Below are 23970 nucleotides of genomic sequence, written 5' to 3' on the forward strand. Positions count from 1 at the left end.
ATTAGTCACACATTATTATTTATATTTTGTTTGCTTTCCTGGGTACAGTTGAGCTTGCAAGTGAATAAATGGAGGGAGAAAAACGGCAGAAGTTTTAATGAATGAAGGTAGCTGAAACTACCCTACCTGAAATTCGGGTTGCCACCTCGGAGGTACAAAAAAACGGGACCTACGGACAGAAGGGGTGTTGTTAAAAATGAAAACTCTCTTTAGAAATCCTACATTCATCCAAATAGGAAACAGTGATAACATTACTACTATAGACTAGTATTGACAACAAATATTGCCCGTCTATTGCAGTAATATTGTATCCCGATTGATCTAACTTGCGCTTCATTTATGGTACTACTGTCATTTAGTGTCCAGGGAAGGCATAATAAATTCCCTGGACACCTCACTCTTTAAACCGTGACGATCCAGGAGAAACAGTGACAGCTGGCATGGCAACCTACCTGAATTGTCTAGGCTTACAAAAACAACATAGAGCATGGAACCCGGAAGTCTTTGATGCAGAATCCCGAATCCTGCATATTATTCCACACTCACTTGCCTTCTCCCCAGCGCAGAGCTGGAGGTGTTTAACTGCGAGATATACAACGAGGGCACAGCAGCGTGAAAATGGGCAACTCTGACTCTAAACTTAACTTCAGAAAAGCAGTGATACAGCTTACCACCAAAACACAGGTAAACGAAAATAAAGACCAACGGCAGCTGATGCAATTATTTAAATCATTAAAAAAAAAAAAAAAAAAAAAAAAGACTTGCACTAGTCCTGCAATTAAGATAGAGGAGGAACGGAGCAGGTGGCACGGCAACAACATAGGGATGTCATCACGAAATAGATTACTCTTTGATCATTCTTAAGAAAAAAACGTTTTCTTATAGTTATACGATTCTGATGTACGATTTGTGTTTGTTTAATTAAATTCCACATACGCATGAATCTCATATTATTATAGTTATTATTATTTATATATTTGTTTTTTGAGACTAAAATGCGACGTTGTAGTGTACTTAACTGACGAACAGCATAATTTTGCATAATTGCAACACTGTGTTAATATACATTCGGAAGATGCATTGATTGAACTTATTTATAAATAATAAAAATAATTAAATACATTGATAAATGCTCAATTCCTGCTTTTGTGTTATGATAAGGTTCAATCGTATTTTATGGTGGTCCTAAAAAAAATAAATCGGTATTTTGTTGAAATGTTAAAAATAAAATCCATAATATTTTAAACGGTTATTGCAAATGCACGTGTTAGCTCCTTGGTTAGTTCGAGGGATGAATCGTGCAAAGCTGTGTTTTATTTATTTTACGGGTGTTTTTAACCAGTGCTCAAGTGCCCATATTGCGGCTTGTGCGGGGGGCCTTTAAGGCGGACTGGAAAATATAATAGAAGGGCAATATAGTCATACAACGACTCATATTGCATCCTATAAAATAATATTAAAATTATTTCACAAAAAAATAAATAAATCACTTGCATAATTGCAGACCATGAGCGTGGAGTTGTTGCACAAGAAGTGCTTGGATTGGAAAAGTAAAACAGTAGCACAATAATCTTGTCATGTTCCTTATACTTATGTAATTCTATACAGCCTTTGAAGTCTGAACAGAAATGAGAGGCATGTAGATAAGGAGGTGGCACAAACTTAATTTGCATTTGCGGGTTACTCTCTGTATTGGCGATTAGGAACTGGAGTGTTGCATTACTGTTCATGCAAATAAATAAACGGTAACGGCTAATAGTGGCTGTGTGATGAACCAAAGTGACATTGTTCTGACGTTACGTCATGCCCAGGTGTTTAATAGGGGTGAGAATTTTAAATACTAAGATATTCGAGTATACTAAGAATCGAATTTTCGAAAACCCGAATTATCGACCTGTAATAAGAGTAACACAGCGAAGAAACAGCTAAGGAAATGTATTCGAAGTAAAAAAAAAAAAAAAAAAAAAAAAAATATATATATATATATATATATATATATATATATATATATATATATATATATATATATATATATATTACTTTTCAAAGTGGTCAAAGTATTGGAGTAGTAGTCATTTTATTTAGATTATTCGAATATTCAGACTCCCCCGTCGTGTGTGATCACCATTCCTCTACTCTCCTATTGAATGCAGCAGCCTCTTTTCTTTTGCAGCCTGTTGAAGCGACAGATGATGCGTTCTGGGACCAGTTCTGGGCGGACACGGTCACTTCAGTGCAGGATGTGTTTGCACTGGTGCCAGCGGCTGAGATTCGAGCTGTCCGGGAGGAGTCCCCCTCAAACCTAGCCACCCTCTGTTACAAGGTACAGCCACCGATGAAACTCAGTGATTTCATCACAAATGTGCTTCGTTTTAATCAACTCGCTTACAGCAAGTCAAGTACACAAGCTGAGCTAGTAGTGTTGGGGTGAATGTGTTCTGATGAGTACCTAGGAGCTCAGAGCAGCTGTTATGTTTGCGCACAGGACAAGCTGTCAGTCAGCACAGTGCTGCAGTTTTCTTTTTGTGGGGGGTTTGGGTTCAAAACAGCAGGAAAAGGGCTGGGACACTCCACTGCCACTTTGGTGTTGAAGATTTTTTAGTTGTTGAAGATTTGTTTTTTTCCTGGTATCTGGTCACATCCTGTATTGTGGATCACATCTCCTGACTGACCATTGCTTAGCGATCTTTTGATAGTTAATACTGGCCAGGTCACAAAACATTACAAATCCACCTGTCTGTGGCAACAGACAACCTGTTTTTCTGTACGGTCAGGTTTAAACAAGCCTGTAGTGGAGATGGACAAGCAGGACAACCTCTTTGCTGCTGCTTCTTCTTCCGTCTCCCTGTAAAACACGTTCACAGCGTTTTGCTATTTCTTTTGTCGGGCTAGTCTTTACAGTGGGTTTAAAACTGTATCCTTTCATCTCTGGAGCGCTAGTAAAAAGTCTTATGAGCAGTACTGTGGTAGTTTAGAGGAGAGATGGGAGCTGTCATGACAGGCTATGTCTCTGGCAGGCGGTGGAGAAGCTGGTCCAGGCCGCTGAGTCGGGCTGCCCCTCACAAACGGAGAAGCAGATTGTGCTGAACTGTACCCGGCTGCTCACCCGAATCCTGCCCTACATCTTTGAGGACGCAGACTGGAGGGGCTTCTTCTGGTCCACAGTGCCGGGGGCCGGCCGAGCTGGGGTGAGTCTCAATGGGACGGGTAGCATTTTCACTAGTTTTGTCATGCTTATCACCTTGACACAGGTCCCAAGGGGATAGTCTTAACTTAACCAACCCCCCCAGGGGGAAAGTAGTACAGATCACAACCCCACCACATGTTAATTCAGGATGTGTATATATTTCAAATGCAACACTAAAACTGAAGCATCCTGGTTCTTTTCTCTATAGTAGGTCACATGTTTGCTGCTAGAGTGAGTGAGTGAGTGAGTTTGAACTACAACAGTGGGATGGTTTAGTGAGTAGGAAGCAACAGCTGTAGCATCCCATGTGCAATGTTGTCTTTAAGTATAAAATGCAAAGAAACAGCCAAAACACCTTCAGGAAAAACAAAGACAGACCTGTGGTAACAGTGCTGGTGTTACAGCATGGATTTTGTTAGCACTCCTTTGACAAACACATACATGCTATTGATGACTGTGTTATACTAAAACTGAAAAAAAAAATTCAAAAGACTAAAATGATCTTCATCGTGGTTTTGTCTTGGTTTCTGGTACTGCTTTAGAGCTATAACTACAATGCAATCCCTTTTCCTGCTTTTAAAACAGTTTCTGAAATTGCAACCCAAGCCTTACTTCAAGGGAAGAGCGCTCTTGTGTTGCAGTCCTGACTTTGTGAATGCCTGATGTAAAAACGGAGGCCTGCACACAATCACGTGCCTTGTTTCTGCCCGGTCAGTTAAGATGCAGTTGATCAAATGGGAAATCTGACCAAATCTAGAAAATAGAAGTGTATTACAGAGTAAAAGGCTTATCTCGATTGTGAAATTTTATTATTGTTTTTGCCTAGCAACGACTTCTTTGTCTTGGATTATAAAATAAATCAGCAGGGGTTTTAACGAGTTTAACTTCTGTACAAACAGGTCTGCTACATTTTTATTTTATTTTGCTTTAAAAAGAATTGGATGGGTTTGGTCAGGCTGCAGAAATAGATCTTAAACTCAGTGCGAAATTTTCAGGTAACAAAAAAAAAAAACAATCCTTAAACACTTAATCTGTTCACAAAGGGCCAGATTTGAGTTTTAAACGAGGCTGTAGGTAGAGAAAGGGCAGCACGTGACCTCCTCTGTTGGCTTCCAGGGCCCACTTTAGTAGGTATAATGGCAGTTTTACAACAGATAAGAAACGATAAAGTCTTTATAAGTGCCTTGCTATCATAATTAAGGATGGGTGCCAGGACTGCTATGTTAGAGTTGTGTTCCAGTCAATTTTCGGTATTAATAATAATAATAATAATAATAATAATAATAATAATAATAATAATAATAATAATAATAATAATAATTCTATTTTTAACAGTTTTCTAATCAGAAACATCCCTTTCTTTTAAAGTTCCAAAAGTGTATGGAGTAAGAGAAGCTGCTCCTGTTGGCATTATAATTGAGTCAGGCTCATTTTATAATTCTTTATAAATGCTCAAATTTATGAGGAAAAATAAATGTAGAAGTGGACTATAAGCAACACCCCGTAAACATTAAATAAATAAAGAAATGTGTATGAAAATAGCTTTAATAGTTTACTTTTAATCAAGTAATGATTTAATCTAGTGAGACATGACTCATCAGATTAATGTGATCCTGCAAACCGGGTTTAATAATAAAAAAAATCTCTCCCTTCCTGTGGAGGCTGGTCCTTGCTATTGTCGATTAACTTTTCCAGTGGCGTGTGTGTAATTCAATACCTCACAAATCTTCTCTCTGAGTACCCCACAGTATAGCTTCTGGTGGCAGAGTGAGGGAGCGTTCTGTGAGGAAAGCAGCAGGAAGGTCACTCTTATGTGGAATTCATGTCAGATTAAAATTGTAACATTGGGGCTGTCCCAGGAGTAGGTGTTGAATAGAAGCTGTTTTGGATGAACCTTGTTGAGACAGTTCTAGAGTAGTTCCCTGCATTTGCAGTAACGACATGGGAAGTATATTTATAGAATAATGCTTTGAGTTTTCGCTACAAGCTTGCCTTTGATGATAATACTGGCATGTTGAGTGCTTTAATACTGGCACGTTGAGTGCTCTGACTATAGCTCAGTGTATGGACAGAGGATGTGTTAACTAGCCTGGTGAGTCATTCTCTCTCCCGGATCTCAGCCCCCCTTCTCCACACCTATTTCATAAACTACATTGTGTCCGCTGTATGCTGTTGAATTGTGGGCCATGTTTGATTGGTCTTTTTTTCACTGTGTACAGAACTTGATGGCTAACAATGGATTATTTAGATGCATTTTATTTATGTACTGTACTTTTCATTGCAAGATTTTTATAATTCATGTAATGTTGTCTGTACGCGGTGGGAAGATCTGAGAAACGTGGACACACAGTTTGCTCGTGACTGACATCCAACGATTTGCATGCAACTTTTACCATTTTATTTATTGCATGTTTTTAAGTGGATTTCAAATTACGTTGTGTTGTGTAATTTCTGAAAAGAATATATATTTTTTAACAAAACTAGTAAATAAACCAATAGAAATCCAATCAAACTAGAAAACAAATATCTGTGGCTGTTTCCTACTTGCAGTGTGGTGTTATTGTCTTTAGAAAAATATTTCAAGTTGGTGTGACTTTTAATGCACATTTGTATCAAATTCCCTACCCTGTGCATCACCCCGCTCGGAATACAAGCCATTGCACTGAAACTGAATCCCTCTCACACCCTGTCCCCTGTGTGTCCTGCAGGCAGACGAGGGTGACGATGAGTCTGGCCGTCCCCTGGCCGAATCCCTGCTGCTGGCGATCGCTGACCTTCTCTTCTGTCCGGAGTTCACCGTTCAGAGCCACAGGAAAGGCAGCCTGGTGAGTACTGCCTGAACCTGCCCCTTCACTCGAGCAGAAATAGCAGAACACAATGCATTTACCACCATACTGTGGAACTGAGCGGAATCAACCAGCATGCATGTAGTAGCTCCTAAACTGACCGGGGAGATCTACCTGCATCATTGACATTTTATATATATTTTTTTTATATATATATATATATATATATATATATATATATATATATATATATATATATATATATAGATTGATCAGTCTTAATTGACTGAGGAGTTTAGTCTAGCACGATCTAGGAATGCGTTCATCTGCATAAGAAAATATTTGTTGCAATCAGTTGTACACCAATGCAATATTTGTTCTTCGCTAATCAAGCTAGAGAGGGAAACAAGATGTTGAGATATAAGAAGCAGGGGTATCAGGGTTTATTCTATTGCTTTTATTTTCTCTCATGTCACTTCAAGTCCCCCGCAGGCTTGGATCCAGGAAGAAGATTCTCAGTTGCTGCAGAAACGAGCCGGCAGTGTCTCGAGTTAATTCCCACTGTTTGCACGTCCACATGTTTGAAGACTGAGCCCTCAGGGTTGATTGATTTATAGCTATGAGATTACGCATTAGCTAAAAAGAAATATTAAGAGAAAACACACCTCTGATCCCAAAGTATTAGTGTGTCCTTCCAGGAGTGAAAACCTGAGCTCTGTCACTGTAACGCCCCTCATTTGTGTCATTGCCTCTGTTTAATTGGGTTGAGTTTGTTAATCAGTAATGTGTGGCTCACAGCTGGCGCTAAGAGGCTCTGTTTATCAACTGGGTTTAGCGAAATTACTAATCTCTTAAATAAACAGAGCATTGCTGGTCAGGGCAGTCTGACAGAGCTACTGACTTTCTCACTAAAAGAAATGTCACAGGCTGTAGGATACAAGCAAATAATATGCACCACAAGGTTTTTATGTAATTGAGGCAATCTCCTGAAGGCCAAATGCTGAGAGGCCATGCAGTACGATACCTTTGTTATACAGCTAACCTTGCTATGAAGCTGCAGCAAGATGGATAACGCTTAATGACAGTCTTGCAATGAGGAGGCAGTTTAACTTGTCTTGTTTTTCAAATTCCATTTCTTAATGGAGTTATATAACAGTGCTACAATGGTTAGTTTCAAAGTGTGTCTTCCCTCAATTCATATTTTAGTTTTTCAATTTTTCTTTTAAAACAGAGAATTTCAAAAATGTTTGTTTGAAGAAAGGGTTATCGACTACTACTACTACTAATAATAATAATAATAATAATAATAATAACAGCAGTTATTTTTTACTTCCTGTGGGATGCTCACATTATAAATGGTCTGGCTATTGAAACTGCAAAGGTGTTTAGTTAACATGGCAAAGCACAGCACTAGTTTTACTCTTGCCTGTTTTGTTCCCTCCCTGTTATGAATAACTTTTCTGCAGCTGAGATTTGCCTTTTAGTTTGTCTAAACCGGTTTGAGCACCACAAACAGCTTGTCTAGTGCCAATTACAGGTGGATTTGTCGAACCCCAACTCCGTTACAGGCTATTGCACTTTCCTGCAAGACCGGTTTTAAAATGGAGTTTCTCACAGTGCAAGGCACCACCTTTCCCCTGCTTTCTCCACATGACTCTGGACACTTCTGTTAGTATCTTGGATATCTTGGTTGTCTTTGCTATGTTAGCAGCTCCACTGTAAAGTTAACTGGGAGACATGCAAGGATTATTTCTCATATTACTTTTGTAAGGAAAGTATTATTTTGTGGCTCTCTAATAATAAATATATATTTTTAACTGTTTTCCAAAAATAAACTGAAGTGATAATTTGGGAATGGCATTTTATTGTTATATGTAGTTGATATAAATAAGCTCACAGTTAGTAATACACAATTTTGGTCAAGAGTACATCATTTTAATAGCATTCTTATTCCCCTTAAGTGGAGTCTGTGGCAGAGTTTACAGCTTGACTTGTGGAATGCACCGTATGCTTGTGTGAAGTCAGTTAATGCAGCTTAGCTAACCGGGTCTGTCTTGTGTCTAAAGAAGGCAGGATGAGGCATTGTCCTAGATATGGTGTAGACTAGGGCTGTAAATTTCAACTCATAAGATTCAGAGATTAGCTGCAATCAGATGGCTAAGCCTTAGCAAGTATCTGTGGGTCCCGTGCTTTACTGGGTCACTGGTTTATTGTAGCTTTACAGTGTCATTCTGAGTTAGTGTTATGAATTGAGGCCAATGTGATTCTGTGAATGCAGTTTTAAAATTTCAAGAATAAGCAACACACGTGAAAGTATGTTTAGCAAACAGTTTGCACGCCCACCATTGCTGTTACTGAACTCGTAAGAGTCAATATCTGATCAAGTTGTTAATCCCTTGCTTGGCAGCTGTATTTTCCTTTCATAAAAATGCATGTTGAAGTAAGGATAAGCAAGATATGTATGTATGACAAACAGTCAAGAAGGACAGACATTAAATGCATGGATTTATGGAACAAGACTTTTTCATAAAATATCTGTTAATTTATTAAGTTTCTTGTACTTTTTGTAAACTTGCTCAGAGTTAGCTGGCTGAACTCAAAATGAATGGAGATACCTACACCCAGCATTCTGTATATGTTTAGTGCTGCTTCGTTCGTGCACTTTATTACTCATGCCAGTTGTCAACAGGACATGTTTGAATCTTCATAAGTGTCTTTTCTAGGAAGCGAGGAAAAAAAAAACATAAAAAAACATGAAGGTCGTGATTAATCCAGAGTCTCCCGCTACAGGACACTGCTGAGGACATCCACTCCATTGACAGCTGTGAGTACATCTGGGAGGCTGGAGTGGGATTTGCTCACTCCCCACCACTCAACTACGTACACGACCTCAACAGGTGGGTCAAGCAGCAACGGTTCGCTCTGGAACGAGCGGTCAGCGCTGAGGACTGAGGGACAGCGTGGCCATTGTGCTTAGAATAAAGGAATGGGAGCATCTGTTAATTTAACATGTACCAGGAGACCTGTTTATGCAACTGTGATTTAACATTGGTTAGGACAATCTGAAGATCTTGAGCAAATCAGAATCTGGAGATATCGTAAGTTGGCAGGTGTGTGGGTTTTTTGGTTTTTTTTTTGTATTTTTAAAAACCTTTGAAGATACTTAACTAAATCAGTCTACAGGGGTGGGAGTGTTCCATCTATAGACAGTTTTCCATCTTAAAAATGTTTTGGGAACCATGAAAAATGAAAACAAAAAGTTGTTTTCAGCTTCTTGCAATTTACCGTGAAAAATAAAAAAATATTTTATTTTCCTTACAGCGTTTTACACTGTAAAGTCATGCTTTTATCAGAGCTGTGCATTTGGGTACTATGGCAACTGGGTCAAACAAATACCGACTTCATGATTGGTGTTTGAGTTATGTACATTACATTGTCTGTACATTGACATGTACTAGAAATGTAAAATATGGAAATTGCACGTTCCTTTTCAATAGTATGTCAACATAATTTTAAAAGTTTTACAAAACTTGAAAATGTCGCTGAATTTGTCACTCAATGTTGTTTTTTTAAAAAAAATATATGTTTTTGTCTGCTTGTTACATTTTTTCCAGCACATTTTCACAACACAATTATAGAACATTGGTACATTTTTAAAAATTGTTTCAATAGCAACTTGAGTTTCAGTGTTTGAATGCCCTTTGACCTTTCACATAGTGCAAATACTTCCAAAGATATTCCATTTAATAGAACAGAAATAAATAGAATATCTTTGGTTAGCTGTACCTGAGAAAATGCACTGAGCAAATGAGCAGCCATATTTACGAGGCAGTGTTTTAAAAGTCAAAGCATAGTATCTGCAGACATGTTTCGCCCTGTTTGGGGCTCATCAGTGCAGCACCACTGTGCACTAATTAGGGTAAAGCTCAGGAGAGTAAGTAAATACTGTAAAGCCATAAATATTTGCAAGCTTTTTATTATGCATTCTTCACATATGAAAAAAAAAACCGCAAACATTTTTGGCACAAATATCAAATTCCACTAACAATACATACTTCGTATTGCAAGTGTATTGATATATTGCAACAGGTCGCCAACATTTTGTGGGTATGCTTCGCCAAATATTTTTTTGTCGCAAGTAATGATGGCTTTACAGTACATGCAGCTAACGAGTTTAGGTGGGAGAAAGCAGTAACTATAGGATTATAGGTAATCTGTCTATGTAAATGTCTCTATATTTATCTATATATAGGTTTATGCATGTGTGTGTGTGTGTGTATCACACATATATCCCCTGTTGCTCCTGAACAATCTCTCTCCGTTCTCTTTCTCAGGACAGAGCTGCTGAAACTCCTGCTGACCTGTTTCTCAGAGGCCATGTACCTGGCCCCCTCCTCTGAGAGCAACGTCCTCAACCCCTGGGTGCAGTTCTTCTGCTCCACTGACAACAGGTGAGCTCTCGCCGCTCCAGGGACTAACACTGCAGCTGGGTCTTCAGCCACACTGCCTGAGGGTCCAGGCACTGCCGTCCACTGGCTTTCTGGTCAGTTATGCACCAGTGGATGACAGAAATTAAGATAATTTGTTGCAGCAAAATGTCTTACAAGGTACCTTGTGCCTTGTCTACTTATCATTAACGAGAGAAGGAGTCTGTCCCATTCAGCCAGTATGATAAGTAAGCTTCCCTTAGAAATGTTCCCTTATAAACAGCAAAGTGTACTAAAGCACAGTGAAAGCATCGTGAAGCATAGGTAAGCATTGTACATAGCGAGTTACGGTAAAGCACATTAATAAACATAGCAAACGAGGGTGAACTATGGTAAATGCATAGTATAACCATGGGAAAAGCATGATAAAACTGCATGCTTTTCTAAGGGTTCTACTGCGTTTCTCTAACCCTGCTGTATCGCGCTAGCCAAGCCTTCGTCTGTGCGTGTGTGCTCTTACTCTGCCCCTGCCACTCCCACAGACATGCCTTGCCTCTCTTCACCTCCCTGCTCAATGTGGTCTGTGCCTATGATCCTGTGGGGTACGGGATCCCGTACAATCACCTGCTCTTCTCGGATTACCGCGAGCAGCTGGTGGAGCACGCAGGGCAGGTCCTGATCGTCATGCTGGAGCACGAGGGCGGCACGGCGGCAGGCAGCCCCACCCTGGACGGCACCACCACCACCGCCGCCATGGACGACCAGGACGTAAGAGCCAGCATTTCATCTGTCTGCTTTTCCCATTCAGAAGATTCTACAGAATTGTAGATGCACTCATGTACAGGCGCCCACATACAGCAAAAAGTGGTTTAAAGTTACTGTGAGGCGAGAGTGTATTAAATGGAATGTCTAGACAGTAATTTATGTGTACAGAAATAAAATAATTTATTTTTATTATCTATACGCAACAAAATAATTAAATAGCAAAAGAAAACAAAATGGTGTGAGGGAAGGAGTGCAGGGGTGAAATCCAAAACAGACCGTGATAACTCGTCTTTAATCGTCTTCGTGGCGAACCATACATAAATAAAAAAAGACAAAAGAAATGTTAGTGTTTTTTTTTTTTAAATCCCGCTGCACCAACCTAGTCTCTCCCTCCACCCGTTACTCCTCCTATTTTACTTTGGGACCAACCCCGAACACAGTAGTACGTTCCCTTTAGTATGTAATGTCCCGCCTCTGTAGTCAGTGGAACACCAATCCCCAACTGACAAGTGTCCTTATCCTTCACTTGACTCCAGTGGCTGGAATTTACATACTCGTACTTCCGCCCCTCACCAAGGTGCCGCCCCTCAAAAGATGACTTTTGCCATGGTCACGAGATCTTGGTAAGGGAAGTCCCGAGTTGGTTTGATGCCATCTACTGTCGGGAGGCTGAATCACAGACCGAAATCCCTTTGACTCATCACAGTTACATTGATAGCTGCTTAGTAAAACGTTGCTGCCTGTGGGCTCTAGCTGAATATTTCTTTTTATTTCTGCTTCCCTTTCCTTGTGTGTAGCCTGTGGGACCCGATAACCTGTTTGTCAACTACCTGTCCAGGATCCACAGAGAGGAGGTAAGGTATCTAACCAGGTAACTCTGCGTACCTCATGCCATCTGCCTGGGCAATGCCCGTCTCCGTTTTGCAAGTTTCAAATGCTTTCATCAGTGCCTGCAGCAAAGCCGTATTTCAATCGCTGCCCTTTTCTCATCGCCCCCAGGATTTCCAGTTCATTCTGAAGGGGGTGGCGCACTTGCTGACGAACCCCCTGGTCCAGACCTATCTGCCCAACTCCACCAAGAAGATCCAGTTCCACCAGGAGCTGCTGGTGCTCTTCTGGAAACTTTGTGATTTCAACAAGGTAGGGCAGTTTGCCAGCTTGCTTGCTTCAGTCTTCAGCACTTTGTATACTACAGCAGATTTAGTGTATTAGTACCCCAGAAGCAGTCAACTGAGCATTCCAGTTGAGACTGGAAATAGGGCTCTGGGCATTGTACGAGTTTGACCTCTCCAGGCTTTCCTTATCAATTCAGTACACACACAATAAATCCTTGTAAACCCCCTCAAAACCTTTTAGATTGTTTTACTGCCTGCGTGTTAGTATGCATGATGGATGGGAGCCTAAAAGGACTGGTTAGTCTACAGTAATGGTTTCTCTTTCAGAAATTCCTGTTTTTCGTGCTGAAGAGCAGCGATGTGTTGGATATCCTGGTTCCAATTCTCTTCTACCTGAACGATGCCCAGGCAGACCAGTGTGAGTACAGACAGAAAGGCTAAAAATATTCCCAAGCAGATTCTCAACAGATCAGAATACACGATTTTATATTTGCCATTGCAAATGTCTTTTATTCTCTCTTGAAAGGTTTTGCATTTTAAAGATCTCTTAACCAATCAGAGGCTAAACGTTGGCTGTTTGTTTTGCAGCCCGAGTCGGCTTGATGCACATCGGAGTGTTTATTCTGCTGCTGCTGAGCGGGGAGAGGAATTTCGGGGTGCGATTAAACAAACCCTACTCCGTGCGAGTGCCAATGGACATCCCAGTCTTCACTGGGACCCATGCTGACCTGCTCATCGTAGTGAGTAGCTGTGCTCAGGGCACACCACTGAAACACCTTATTGAACATTAAAGCCATTACAAATAATGGGTGTAAAAAAAATACTTAATTACCTATGAAACTGACACCCTGCTGTCTGCTTCCCAGATTTTCCACAAGATCATTACCAGCGGTCACCAGCGGCTTCAGCCTCTCTTTGACTGTCTGCTGACGATTGTTGTTAACGGTGAGTGAGCTTCTCGAGTCACTGCTGGGCACTGACAGCATTGCATGCAAAAACCCCCATGCTTTAAACTTGTTAATGAAGGGGTTGTCATTTTGCTCTATTATTGTTTTGGCAAGCTCCGCCCCACATTGCAGGTCCAATCAATAAAATCAGGAGGTTTTAAGACACTTATTATTTTGCATGTTTTCAATTGTATTTGAAATGTGTCGATTCTTGTCGATTTTATTACCGGTCCGTGATTGAGTACCGGATGCTGATTGTCCATCGTCGCTCCCCCTCAGTGTCCCCCTACCTGAAGAGCCTTTCCATTGTGTCGGCTAACAAGCTGCTGCACCTCCTGGAAGCCTTCTCCACCAGCTGGTTCCTGTTCTCCGCCTCGCAGAACCACCACCTCGTCTTCTTCCTGCTCGAGGTCTTCAACAACATCATCCAGTACCAGTTTGATGGTAAGGGAAGCATTGCTGGCAGCACCCAGCTCTCTGTTTGTATCTTTATTCCCCCTGTGGCATCTTCCAAAGCCACACACACCAGTCTGTCTTCCTTTAATAGTAAGAGAATGCCATCTGATACTACCTGAATGGTAAGGAACTCGCATCTCCTTCTTTTTATCTTGTTCCCTTGACAAAATGTTAAATTATCTGACACACGTTTCTCTGTGTCTTTGTGAAAGTATAATATGCATTTATTTTGCTGCATGTTCTACCATGGAGAGTTTTCAGAATTCTAGATACAATGTAAAAAAAAAAAAAAAACCTGTAAAAATGGTCTGCCATGTATGATCCACTAGACTTATATAAACTGTGCCAGAGCTGTGTGCAACTATTCCTCAACTATCAGGAGAAAGCAGAAGGACTTCTGTATCTTTACAATGATCATGACAGTGCATGTTCCTATCCCTCAATGAAGTGGCTGCATTGAAAAAAAATGAAGCTCAAAACTGGGATTGTTATTTATTTCAGTGTTGCAGAGTGTTTCTTCCCACTGACAGTATTGTTCTAGAGCGTCTTCATTCCTGCTTGGTAATGTGTGTGTGTGTGTGTGTGTGTGTGTGTGTGTTTGTCTCCTCCAGGCAACTCTAACCTGGTATACGCCATCATCCGCAAACGCAATGTGTTCCACCAGCTTGCCAACCTGCACACCGACCCCTCCTCCATTCAGAGAGCTCTGCAGCGTAAGAAGACATTCCCAGAGCCCATCTCCCGCACCAACTCCCAGGAGGGGGTGTCTATGAAAGGCTCGCGGCCGGCCGCTCATGCTGAGCCAGGCACCCTGAAGATAAGCCTCATCACCACGCCAGGTACCCAGTGCGCACTGCGGAAGAAAGTGGCTGTCGTATATAGGGAGGAAATCGCAGAAAGTAGATCGCGATGCAGGAAATAGGGATGCTTGTTTAGTGGCACTGTTTCTCAAACTCCAGTTTGTGTGGAGCGATAGCAGTCATGAAATTTCCTTCTAGCAACGAGATGACTCCTTTTCTAACCCGTCGCCTCCCCTCCCCCTCTCAGGTATTGACAAGCTGACGGAGAAGTCCCAGGTGTCAGAAGATGGCACAATGATCTCAGTGCAGCCGACAGACCCTAGTCAGAGCCCTTTAGACAGCAGCAGGGCCGCGGGGGCCAGCGACACGGAATCCAACGCTGGGACCGGAGACGATGAGGTATAGTCATGACAGCAGGCTGCGAGGTAGGGAGAGTAAGGGGTACAGGGGATGAGAGACCCGGGATCTGAAGAGCTTTTGCACAGCAAGGTTGAGGCTAAATATTAACTCGGGGAATGAGTCCATTATTTATTTATTTATTTATTTATTTCATGTATTTACCTGTTGTCCCCCATATCCTGTCCCCTCAGGGTGTAATTCACAATGCCCTCACTTGACGCCGCTGTAGGTCACACATTGATTTCTATGTAGGAGGTTCTTCCTTAAACACATCGAACTGGTATTTTCATTTCGTCACTGTCTCCCTCCCTCTCGTCCCTCAGGTGTTCTATGACAAACCAGAGAGAAGGCGTCTGTCCAGCACGTCCTGTGTGAGTCAGTGGACCCCCACCTCAGACTGGGTGTGTATAAAATATAAAGATTTTGGGTTTGTACTGTACTTTTTGTGTCTCTGTGTTTGTATCTTTGAACTTTGTGTGCAGATGCACTTTTTTTTTTTTTTTTAAAGATATCTGTTATTATGTGTGTTCTTGGTAAGCGGGTACCTGTACAGTTTCCTTCTTTCCTGTGATCTTAAATGCCCGTTTTATAAACCTGCAGGTATTATCCTGGAAGTGCAAGCTGCCCCTGCAGACCATCATGCGCCTATTGCAGGTCCTGGTGCCTCAAGTGGAGAAAATCTGCATTGACAAGTAAGCGAAACTTTCTTCTTTGTGTTGAAAGAACTTGCAGTCATCTTGCACTCTATGTAATACACCCCAATACTAAAATATACTAGATTGCCCATTTTAATTGTTCAGAGTGAAGTTCATTTGTTAATTTATATAATATATTTTTTCTTAATTTAAAACTGCTTACTGGAAGTATGACCTTATTCTTGGTTCACTTTTGTATCTCTTTTATTATATTTACTTTTAATTATTTTGTATTACTATAACTTATATTTTACCAGTGTACTGTAGTGTTACATTATGTTCATAACAGGCCCCTTTAAATAAATTGTCATGAAATAATAAAAGACAAGTACTTAAAAGTTAATCTACTCTAATGATTGATTTAACTACTGGTACCAAATCCATTAATTTACTACCCTCTAATATTATCCAAGCTACCTAAGTCATGTGTGATGAGCACGCGTTGAATTGGGGTCCCTCATTTGGGGTGTTTTGTTCCCCAGGGGTCTGACGGATGAATCTGAGATCCTCAAGTTTCTCCAGCACGGGACTCTGGTAGGATTGCTGCCAGTGCCACACCCCATCCTGATCCGCAAGTACCAGGCAAACTCGGGCACTGCCGTGTGGTTCCGTACCTACATGTGGGGAGTCATCTACCTGCGGTAAGAGAAGCCAGGGGCTTGCAGTGTTGTGCAGAGGATTTCTGGGCTTGTGAAGCAGACAGCGATGTGGCTCAGCACTGTGTAGTAGTAAACTGTAGCTGCTGAAGAGCTAACAAGACGAAGAGTCTTCTCACATCCTTTGCTATGTTTTGAAATAGTGACTCTATATAGCATTTCTTATACACTTGATAAAGAGGTATAGTAATTGTGTACAATATTACCCTGGCCCCTAGTTGGGATCGACAGATTCAAGGCTACTGGTTTTACCAGTGCTGGTAGGAGCGTCACGCTAGGAAGGCACAGTTTTTCCCATTATGCTCCAGCTCTGGAATTCTTTGCCAGTGATTATCCCTGGCAAAATGTAAGCTCTGGTTGAAAGTTTATTTGTTCTCAAGCCTTTGGCGTGTGATTATCTTTTAATGTTTTTTATATTCTGTTCCAGTTCTCATATTGTTTGGTCTTGTTTGTCTTTTTATTCGTTTTTTTGATTGTGAAGCACTTTTAAGAAGGCTTTACCATGAAAGGCTCTTACACATAATTTGGTTGATTAATTGTTTCATTCCATTTCTGTGTTTGCTTGTTTTTCCCAGCAATGTGGACCCCCCGATCTGGTACGACACAGACGTGAAGCTCTTTGAAATCCAGCGAGTGTAGAAGGCAGCGCGTCGAAGCCAGCGGCACAAACAGGACTGTTGTGTTTTTTGGCTTCCCTGCTAGCAGCACACGGTTCAGTTTCTATGAAACATCACATCACTCCTGTTACTGTCTGTCAGGGGAACGAGGCTGGCTGAAAGGGGAGAGGTAACCCAGCTGCTGTTCTTGCTATAAAACAGCTGAGGGCAGTGATTCAGTAGCCATATCCCCTAGTGATTTTGAGTGACCGGTAGAGGCTGATCATACCGAGACCAACAGTAACGTACTATTGCAGTACTGCCAAAAATAAATAAATACATTTAGCATGAAATTGTGCGATAATGATGTGCCATTGAGCAGCAGTATTATAAAAAAAATAATAATAATAAATTCAATAATTACAAAATATTCCAATATTCCAATATCTCCCCTGTACTTTTTTTACAGTGACTCTTGTACATAGATCACTTTTCGACTCACTCTGTACTGAAAACATGCAATTCCATTGAAGAGCCACAGAATGGGACTGCACAGTCCAAACAGGCAAAGCAGAACCACTAACCATGAGAAACAGTGGACTCTGGCAGCATTTACTGCTTAAAGGGAAACCAAACTGGGTGCTATTCTCCAAAGAGATGATCCTTCTTCATAGTAAGTGGTGTCTACTCGTAGCAGAATTCTTTACTACTGCGCACAAATTTAGTAATGAAATAGCTGTTATATGAGAGCTCTCTTTAGTGAATAGCAGTACTTCTTCATTAGTTATCAAACACAGTCAAATAGCGTAGCAAGACTTCTGTGTTGCTGCCACAAAGGAAGAAGAAAAAGTGTGCTGTGGTTTTTGAAATGGGTGGCAGTTCAAGGGAAACGTTCACTTTTTGGGCCAGTCTAGATTCATATCATCGTAGGTATCTGTTGGCAACAAAGTCACTTCGGTTCACGACAGCTGCTTTCTCGGTACCTATAAAAGGGAATACACAAGTGGGAACACAGCTTCAAATGTTGTCAAAAGACCTTCTCGATGTTGAAATGTCAGTGTGGAAGAGTTGTATGCCTGTTAGTAACTCCGACTGCTCCAGCAGCAGAGGTGTGTGTGCGATGCTCAGTTGTACGTGACATCCTGCTGCTTTTATTTTAATGGGGCTGGCTTTTATGAAAGATGGCACCCCTTTCTGACTTTTAACAGGCTTGTGCTCTTCAGAGCAGGATGTAAAAAAAAAAAAAAAAAAAAAAACAGACCAAGAGCTTCATGTTTTATAGTCAGTCAACTCACAATTTTGATGTGCTTTCATTAAATGGTCTTTTATGCTTCTGTTGTGTAGCTTTCTCCCATTTGTTTTCAGGATGTTTAACTGATGATACCTTGTTAAGGGTTGTGAAGAAACCTACCTATCGGCAGAACACTTCTGAAAAGGTTTATTAACATGAACTTGCACAGAAATTAGTTGAATGTTTTGTTGGTAAGAGAGATACATTCTTAATATGTGCTTTTTTGAGATTTAAAACAAATGTTTTGGAGACGTGCTGAAAAACTGAACTTGACTTTTTTTTTTTTTTAATTATTATTTTTAATTAAAACCGCAACTCTGAACAGACTGGTGTAAAACTCACTTTTAGCTCATTGTTTTATTTCTTGTTGTTTTTAATCTTATATGTGTACTGTGTGGTCGCACCAGTCCTTTATAAAGTATTCAATATTTGACAACTTCACTGTAACAGTAGACCAGACTGGGATGTAACTGTTAAACCACTGATGAGATTAACAGTAGTGCTGCTGTGGTGCTGGTCTGTGGTTTAAAAATGCCAGTGTGTTCTCTCTTCACAAACAAAATCTATCTGTGTGACGTTTAAAGAAATGTCTCCTTCAAGATATGTAGAGTATATTATAAATTATTTATAAATGTTAACGTGAACTTGTGTGTGTCCTTTTTTACTCATGTTAGGTACAGATTTCCTTTCAGTTACCGAGACAGTGGATTTAAAGGAGTGCTAACCAGTTCTCTAGTGTCCTTTTCCTCACCTCCTTATTGTTGACATTCATTAACTCAGTTTCCTGTGGTTCCACCAACTGTATTGTCTGACTTCCCTGGCTTATTTGGAAGTGGGAAGTATTGTAAAGACGATTAATTAACATTAACTTTCTTAATGAACAGCACTGATTGGCTGATTTGGAGGTCTACTAATCCAGGTTACAAAATGCTAGTTTACAGAACATGCTTTTCCAAAATCGAATCTTGCCCTTTGTGCTTTCCAGTACTATTTTACATTGTCCCCAGCAAACCTTGCATTCCTTATCTTAAATATATTAAATTTCATCTCCAACCCACTATTCAGACAAAAATTAATAAAACAAGAGAGTAAAGTGGACTCGGATCACTCTGGTCCTTTGGTATAGAACTAGTTACACAGTGGCATTCATTCTGCTATTCATTTTCAGTGGGCATTGTGATGTCATAGCTGTGACATATCTCAGGACATCGCCACAGTTTTCCAAACATTTTGTGTTTGTTATGGCGGGATGTCGCTAAGCCTGTGTCTGATGTGCTGATGCATGGCGAAATTCCACTTGCTTAAAGGACCACTTTAAAAACCGCTGGCAAGAGCGTGGATTGAATAAGTTGTCTGCCGTTCTGAGTGAGTTTCCCATGTAGCATGAGTTGGTATTGGGAGAGAAAAGTGATAAATGACCCTTCAGTTTATTGCTGGGAAGTGCACCCAGTTGTAAATAACAGTTGCTGGGTTTGCTTGCACTCTGTTTACACTCTCAACTGGAAATGCACATTTTTGTCACAAAAAAAGTCAGAGTTCACTTCTAAATGTAATGCTGCTGTAGATAATTACCTGTCTGTCTGCTTGCAATGATTTGTGCTGGATTGAAAAACCTTTGCAGTGAGGAAATGGGTAATTTCTAAAGTAAACCTTTTTTTCTAAGAAGCAGTGTTGTGTTCTCTCCTCCTAATCCAAGTGTAGTGCTAGAGCACTGAACATCATGTACAGTCTACAGTTCAGTAGAGTAGCTTTCCTAAAGTACCTGCATTGTCTGTTTCAACGACAGCCTTCACATAAGACAAAACTTCTGTTAACTTGCCCAGCAGGGATGCAAGCATCTCTTCCCCATTTTGATTATTCTAGAAGCCAAACATTTACACTCTGGTTAAATATTAGCGTTGAGGAAACAAAGACATTTTTTTCAGGAACAGTGGCTTGAAACCTCTTTCCAGGAGACCTAGTTTAAGCCAAGTCTACCCTGGTTTGCCATGCAGTGGCCTGAAACCTAGGCTCTTGAAACCAAGTTCCAAGCCACACAGTGTTTCCTCAGATTTAGATATGGGAGTCGTTTTTGTATAAATAAAGGTAAAGAATATAGGAGTTTGGGCCATAAAGAATACTCAATGTTCAGGAATATAATGTGGCAGGCATAAATGTGATGGTCCAATAACGTGAATGAACTGTAAATTGACAGAGGGCTTCAAATTCCAGTACTGAAACATGATTTTTTAATTTTTTTTTTTTAATTTTAAAATGTAAATGTTGTATTTGTATACACTATATACAGGAAGGAACTGTCCCACTTTTAAGAGTTCCTCAGCCGGACCATGTAAGTCAAAGTCAAGTTATCTGCAAATTTCACTTGAAAGGCTCTGGGAAAGAGGGCATTAAGATGTGAGGTAGACCTCGAAGAGACTGGCAACCGAGTGCATCCGGTAGAAAATCCCAAAAGGAAGCCCGATGTTGACAATGGCGACCCATATGGAGAATCCATAAACCCACTCTTCCAAACCATTTTCAAACTGCGGGCGGGCACCGAACGCCGGTATTATCCAGAACTAAACAGGAGAATAAAAAATAAATGATGTTAACCATGGGGTTATAATGTACATTTATTATCTTTATTATGGTTTACCAAATTTTTAAAACATACTTTACCATGCTTTGCTGTGCTTTACAATGCTTACCTATGCTTTACCATGCTTTATTAAACTTTGATGTGCTTTTACTATGGGAAACTGTAGAAGAAAGAAAGAAAGATTTACTATCCCACTTACTATCACATTGCAGAGGAGCAGAAATATTGAGATCTCCTTAAGGGCCCTCCTCTTCCAGGACATGCGGCTGGATGATGAATGGATGGCGCTGCTGAAGTCGTGGCTATGAGATGAGGGCTCCAGGTTGTTCTCAGCTGGTGAGGGCTCATCATTATCATTCTTGAGGGAAGGCGAGTAAGGGTTGCTGTGCGAGGTGCCTTCATTGATGAAGACCACGCTCACCACAGGAGGCTCTGCATGGTACGGTTGTTTGTGGAGCCCTTCAATAATGAAAAAGTTCTGGAGACAGATCTGGAGGATAATGAGGAAAGAACAGGTTAGGTTGAGCATGCTGACGGTCCGGGTGGCTTTCTCGGCCACTATGGCTACGATAGAGAAGTAAGAGATGAGGAATTGCCCCAGTGCAGCCCCCAAAAGAAGGGCAATGTCCAGGCTTCGTGTTGGGTTCTTCGTGGATACCACTGTTCTCTTGTCAAACCTGTAGATAATTGAGCCAGCTAAGGAGGCCAGGGACATCAAGATGAGGCCAACAATGCTGAAGGTGTAATACATGATCAAGACCCGCTCCCTTGATGTATCCTTTGTGACTTCCACCTCATAGACAATGAAGACTCCCAGTCCAGCCATCACCACCAGTAACCCCACAGTGGCTCCCAGCACGATTCCCTTGACACGGAAGCTGATTTTGTGGTGGCTGCAGTCGTCAATCTGCCTGCCGATGTTCTTCCACATGATGTAGGTCATGGCTGAGGCGAAGAGGCTGTACTCGATGTTAAAGGGGTACAGGTAGTAAAAACCCTTTTGAAAAATCTCACAGGCACTGTGGGTGCACTTGCATCCCGATCCACTGGCTAGAATGATAACAGGGAATTAATTTAACAAGGAAAAGGACATTTTCAGACCCATGGGTCTGACTGTCATACTTCACAAAATGGTTTAAAGTGTATACAGTGATATTCTGGCTTCAGTACCACCTCTTACACATTTAAAGACAGTTTGACTGATCCAGACTATATTACATATATCTATCACAGGCAACTAGAATAGAATATGTAACTTCAGCAGAAGAGCAGCTTCTGCAGGTAATGCTTAAGTACTGTAATTGCAATAGAAACTCAGAATGATAGCAAATATCACAACACATAAAAATTAAGAATGTGAAGCTACTTACACTTCAATGTCATATCCATGCCAATCAAGGATACTAAAGATAAAGCATCAAGGTACCTTTAAAGAACATGGATCCGTTTCGGAGATGGCTGAAACTGTCATTGGGCTTCGAGGCTTCTTCCCCGGTCTGATGGAGAGACTCATCAGTGACAGCTGACATCCACAGCATGAGGTTGGTGGCCAGGGTGAGCATCAGACCACATCTGTACGGAACACTCAGGAGTCAGGGGATGAGGGTTGCGTTTCCAAAGCTCAGCGTGGAAGTACATGCAAAGGCTGCCTGGCATTGAAAAGACTTTCTCATTCAATTCAAGTCATGTAAGTCTTGTGAAAGTGGGACATCATCAACTCTTCTGGTCAGAACTAATTAAAAGGTCGCATTGCCACATGACTTAAATAGAACGAGGAAGCCAGTTCAGCTCAGAGCCAGGTAAAGACAGATTAAGAGGAAAAATAAGATCATTCAGTATAGAGCAAACGAATTCTGAACCACTTAGACTGACTGCATTCATCATAGAAAAAGAAATGTAAAAAAAACAATTCAAATGAAACTGTAAGCAATATTGTGATCTAGAGGCTGCCATATTGATGCACTAGACAGATTTGGTGCCATAATAAGTTGTGCTTACCCTGTGATGTTGCTCTGTTTTTGAACGCAGTCCTTGGAGTGCACCCACAGAAAATATGTCTAAAAGATGGCAGAAGAAAACAAAATGATTAATGCAGTAAATCGCATTGCAGCAGTCTGCAGTAACCCAACTGTCCCCAACCATTTAGAATCATGACACACTTGTGCCTGCTTCAATGACACTTTGAAATCAGACACATCTGCTTGCTACTTCAGTACTGAGAGATCAATAGCTGGCTTCAGACTGTCCTGGGAGTTTATCATTACCTGGATTATCACGAAGACCAGCTGCAACAGAGGGAAGGTAATTTTCACCGGAGATTCACAATTGAGATGTCCGATGGAGTAGCCAGTTTTGAAGACGTCCATAATCAAACTGGCCACTCCAAAGAGCACCAGACCGCCTGGAGTACAACAGGAAGGAGAAGTCAGTTATAATCTGCACACTACAATACAACACCATCTATGTCAAGACAACTTGCTGGAAATGAAGGTTAGCGCTTTTAAATGATACCCACCAATAGAAGATATTTTTTGTCTGGCTGCCCTGAATCCCACATTGCAGTGGTTATGTGAGAACTTACTATATCCAATCTCATTAGCCACCATGTTAGCAGGGCTACTTTTATTACATCTGGCATGGAAGGAGATAGTGGAGGATATATTTTAGAAATGGGTTGTGTTTGCAGATATGTAGCGATGTCAGTATAAATGGTGACTGTTCTGCTAGTATACATTAAGTCCTTCACTTAACCTGGGCCATGGAAAATGATGCTGATATTTGGTCATCCTTATGCATTTGCACGGCCCCCTCTCCTATATATAGTGTAACATACAGCAGAGGATATAGCATTCCTTTTTTTAATGCTGGGGCCCTACAGTACCTCTCAGCCAGATGGGCCCAGCATGGCTGTCCTTGTAGAGCACAGCCTGTGGCCGGCTGGCAGTGTGCACCATGTAGAAGATCATCCAGGCTGTGGTGAGGATGAGGAGGATGGTCAGGTAGATGTGCATTTCTTCATCGGAGAGGACCTTCACCTTGCTGAAGGCTGCCCCGCAGACCAGCGCACTGCCTAGGAGGAGGATGTTCACAGCCAGGATCCCTGAGAGCAGCCGGATACTGTTCCTGCTCTGCTGGAGCAGGGTGGAGGGGGGGTTAGGAGACGGAGGCTGGGAAGAGAAACCAAGGGTCTCCACAGAAAGCTCCTGCCTGGCCGGCAGAGAGATCGCTCCATTGGGGCTGGCAGCAGCAACATTGGACTGGTTACCTTCCAT

The 23970-nt window shown here is 41.2% G+C and overlaps 2 protein-coding genes across 2 annotated transcripts; one reads left to right on the plus strand and one right to left on the minus strand.

Annotated features, from left to right (window-relative positions):
* Positions 1-296: 296 nt before the first annotated feature.
* LOC121296118 (protein HID1-like) lies at positions 297-18758 on the plus strand. Its single transcript, XM_041221337.1, has 19 exons — positions 297-684; positions 2174-2323; positions 3018-3188; positions 5896-6012; positions 8764-8870; positions 10308-10424; positions 10943-11168; positions 11963-12019; positions 12165-12305; positions 12608-12698; positions 12869-13020; positions 13147-13225; positions 13507-13671; positions 14295-14522; positions 14731-14882; positions 15206-15283; positions 15483-15574; positions 16060-16218; positions 16809-18758. Exons 1-19 carry the CDS (start codon positions 619-621, stop codon positions 16870-16872), a joined length of 2412 nt encoding a protein of 803 aa, XP_041077271.1. The 5' UTR covers positions 297-618; the 3' UTR covers positions 16873-18758.
* Positions 18759-20507: 1749 nt separating this feature from the next.
* On the minus strand, positions 20508-23970 carry LOC121296260 (proton channel OTOP2-like). Its single transcript, XM_041221600.1, has 6 exons — positions 23580-23970; positions 22963-23099; positions 22697-22755; positions 22125-22270; positions 20898-21748; positions 20508-20678 (listed from the first exon to the last, which is right to left on the minus strand). The coding sequence occupies exons 1-6, from the start codon at positions 23968-23970 to the stop codon at positions 20508-20510; spliced, it is 1755 nt and encodes a 584-aa protein (XP_041077534.1).

Source organism: Polyodon spathula, chromosome 21, assembly GCF_017654505.1.
Source record: "Polyodon spathula isolate WHYD16114869_AA chromosome 21, ASM1765450v1, whole genome shotgun sequence".
In the NCBI taxonomy this organism is placed as follows: Eukaryota; Metazoa; Chordata; class Actinopteri; order Acipenseriformes; family Polyodontidae; genus Polyodon; species Polyodon spathula.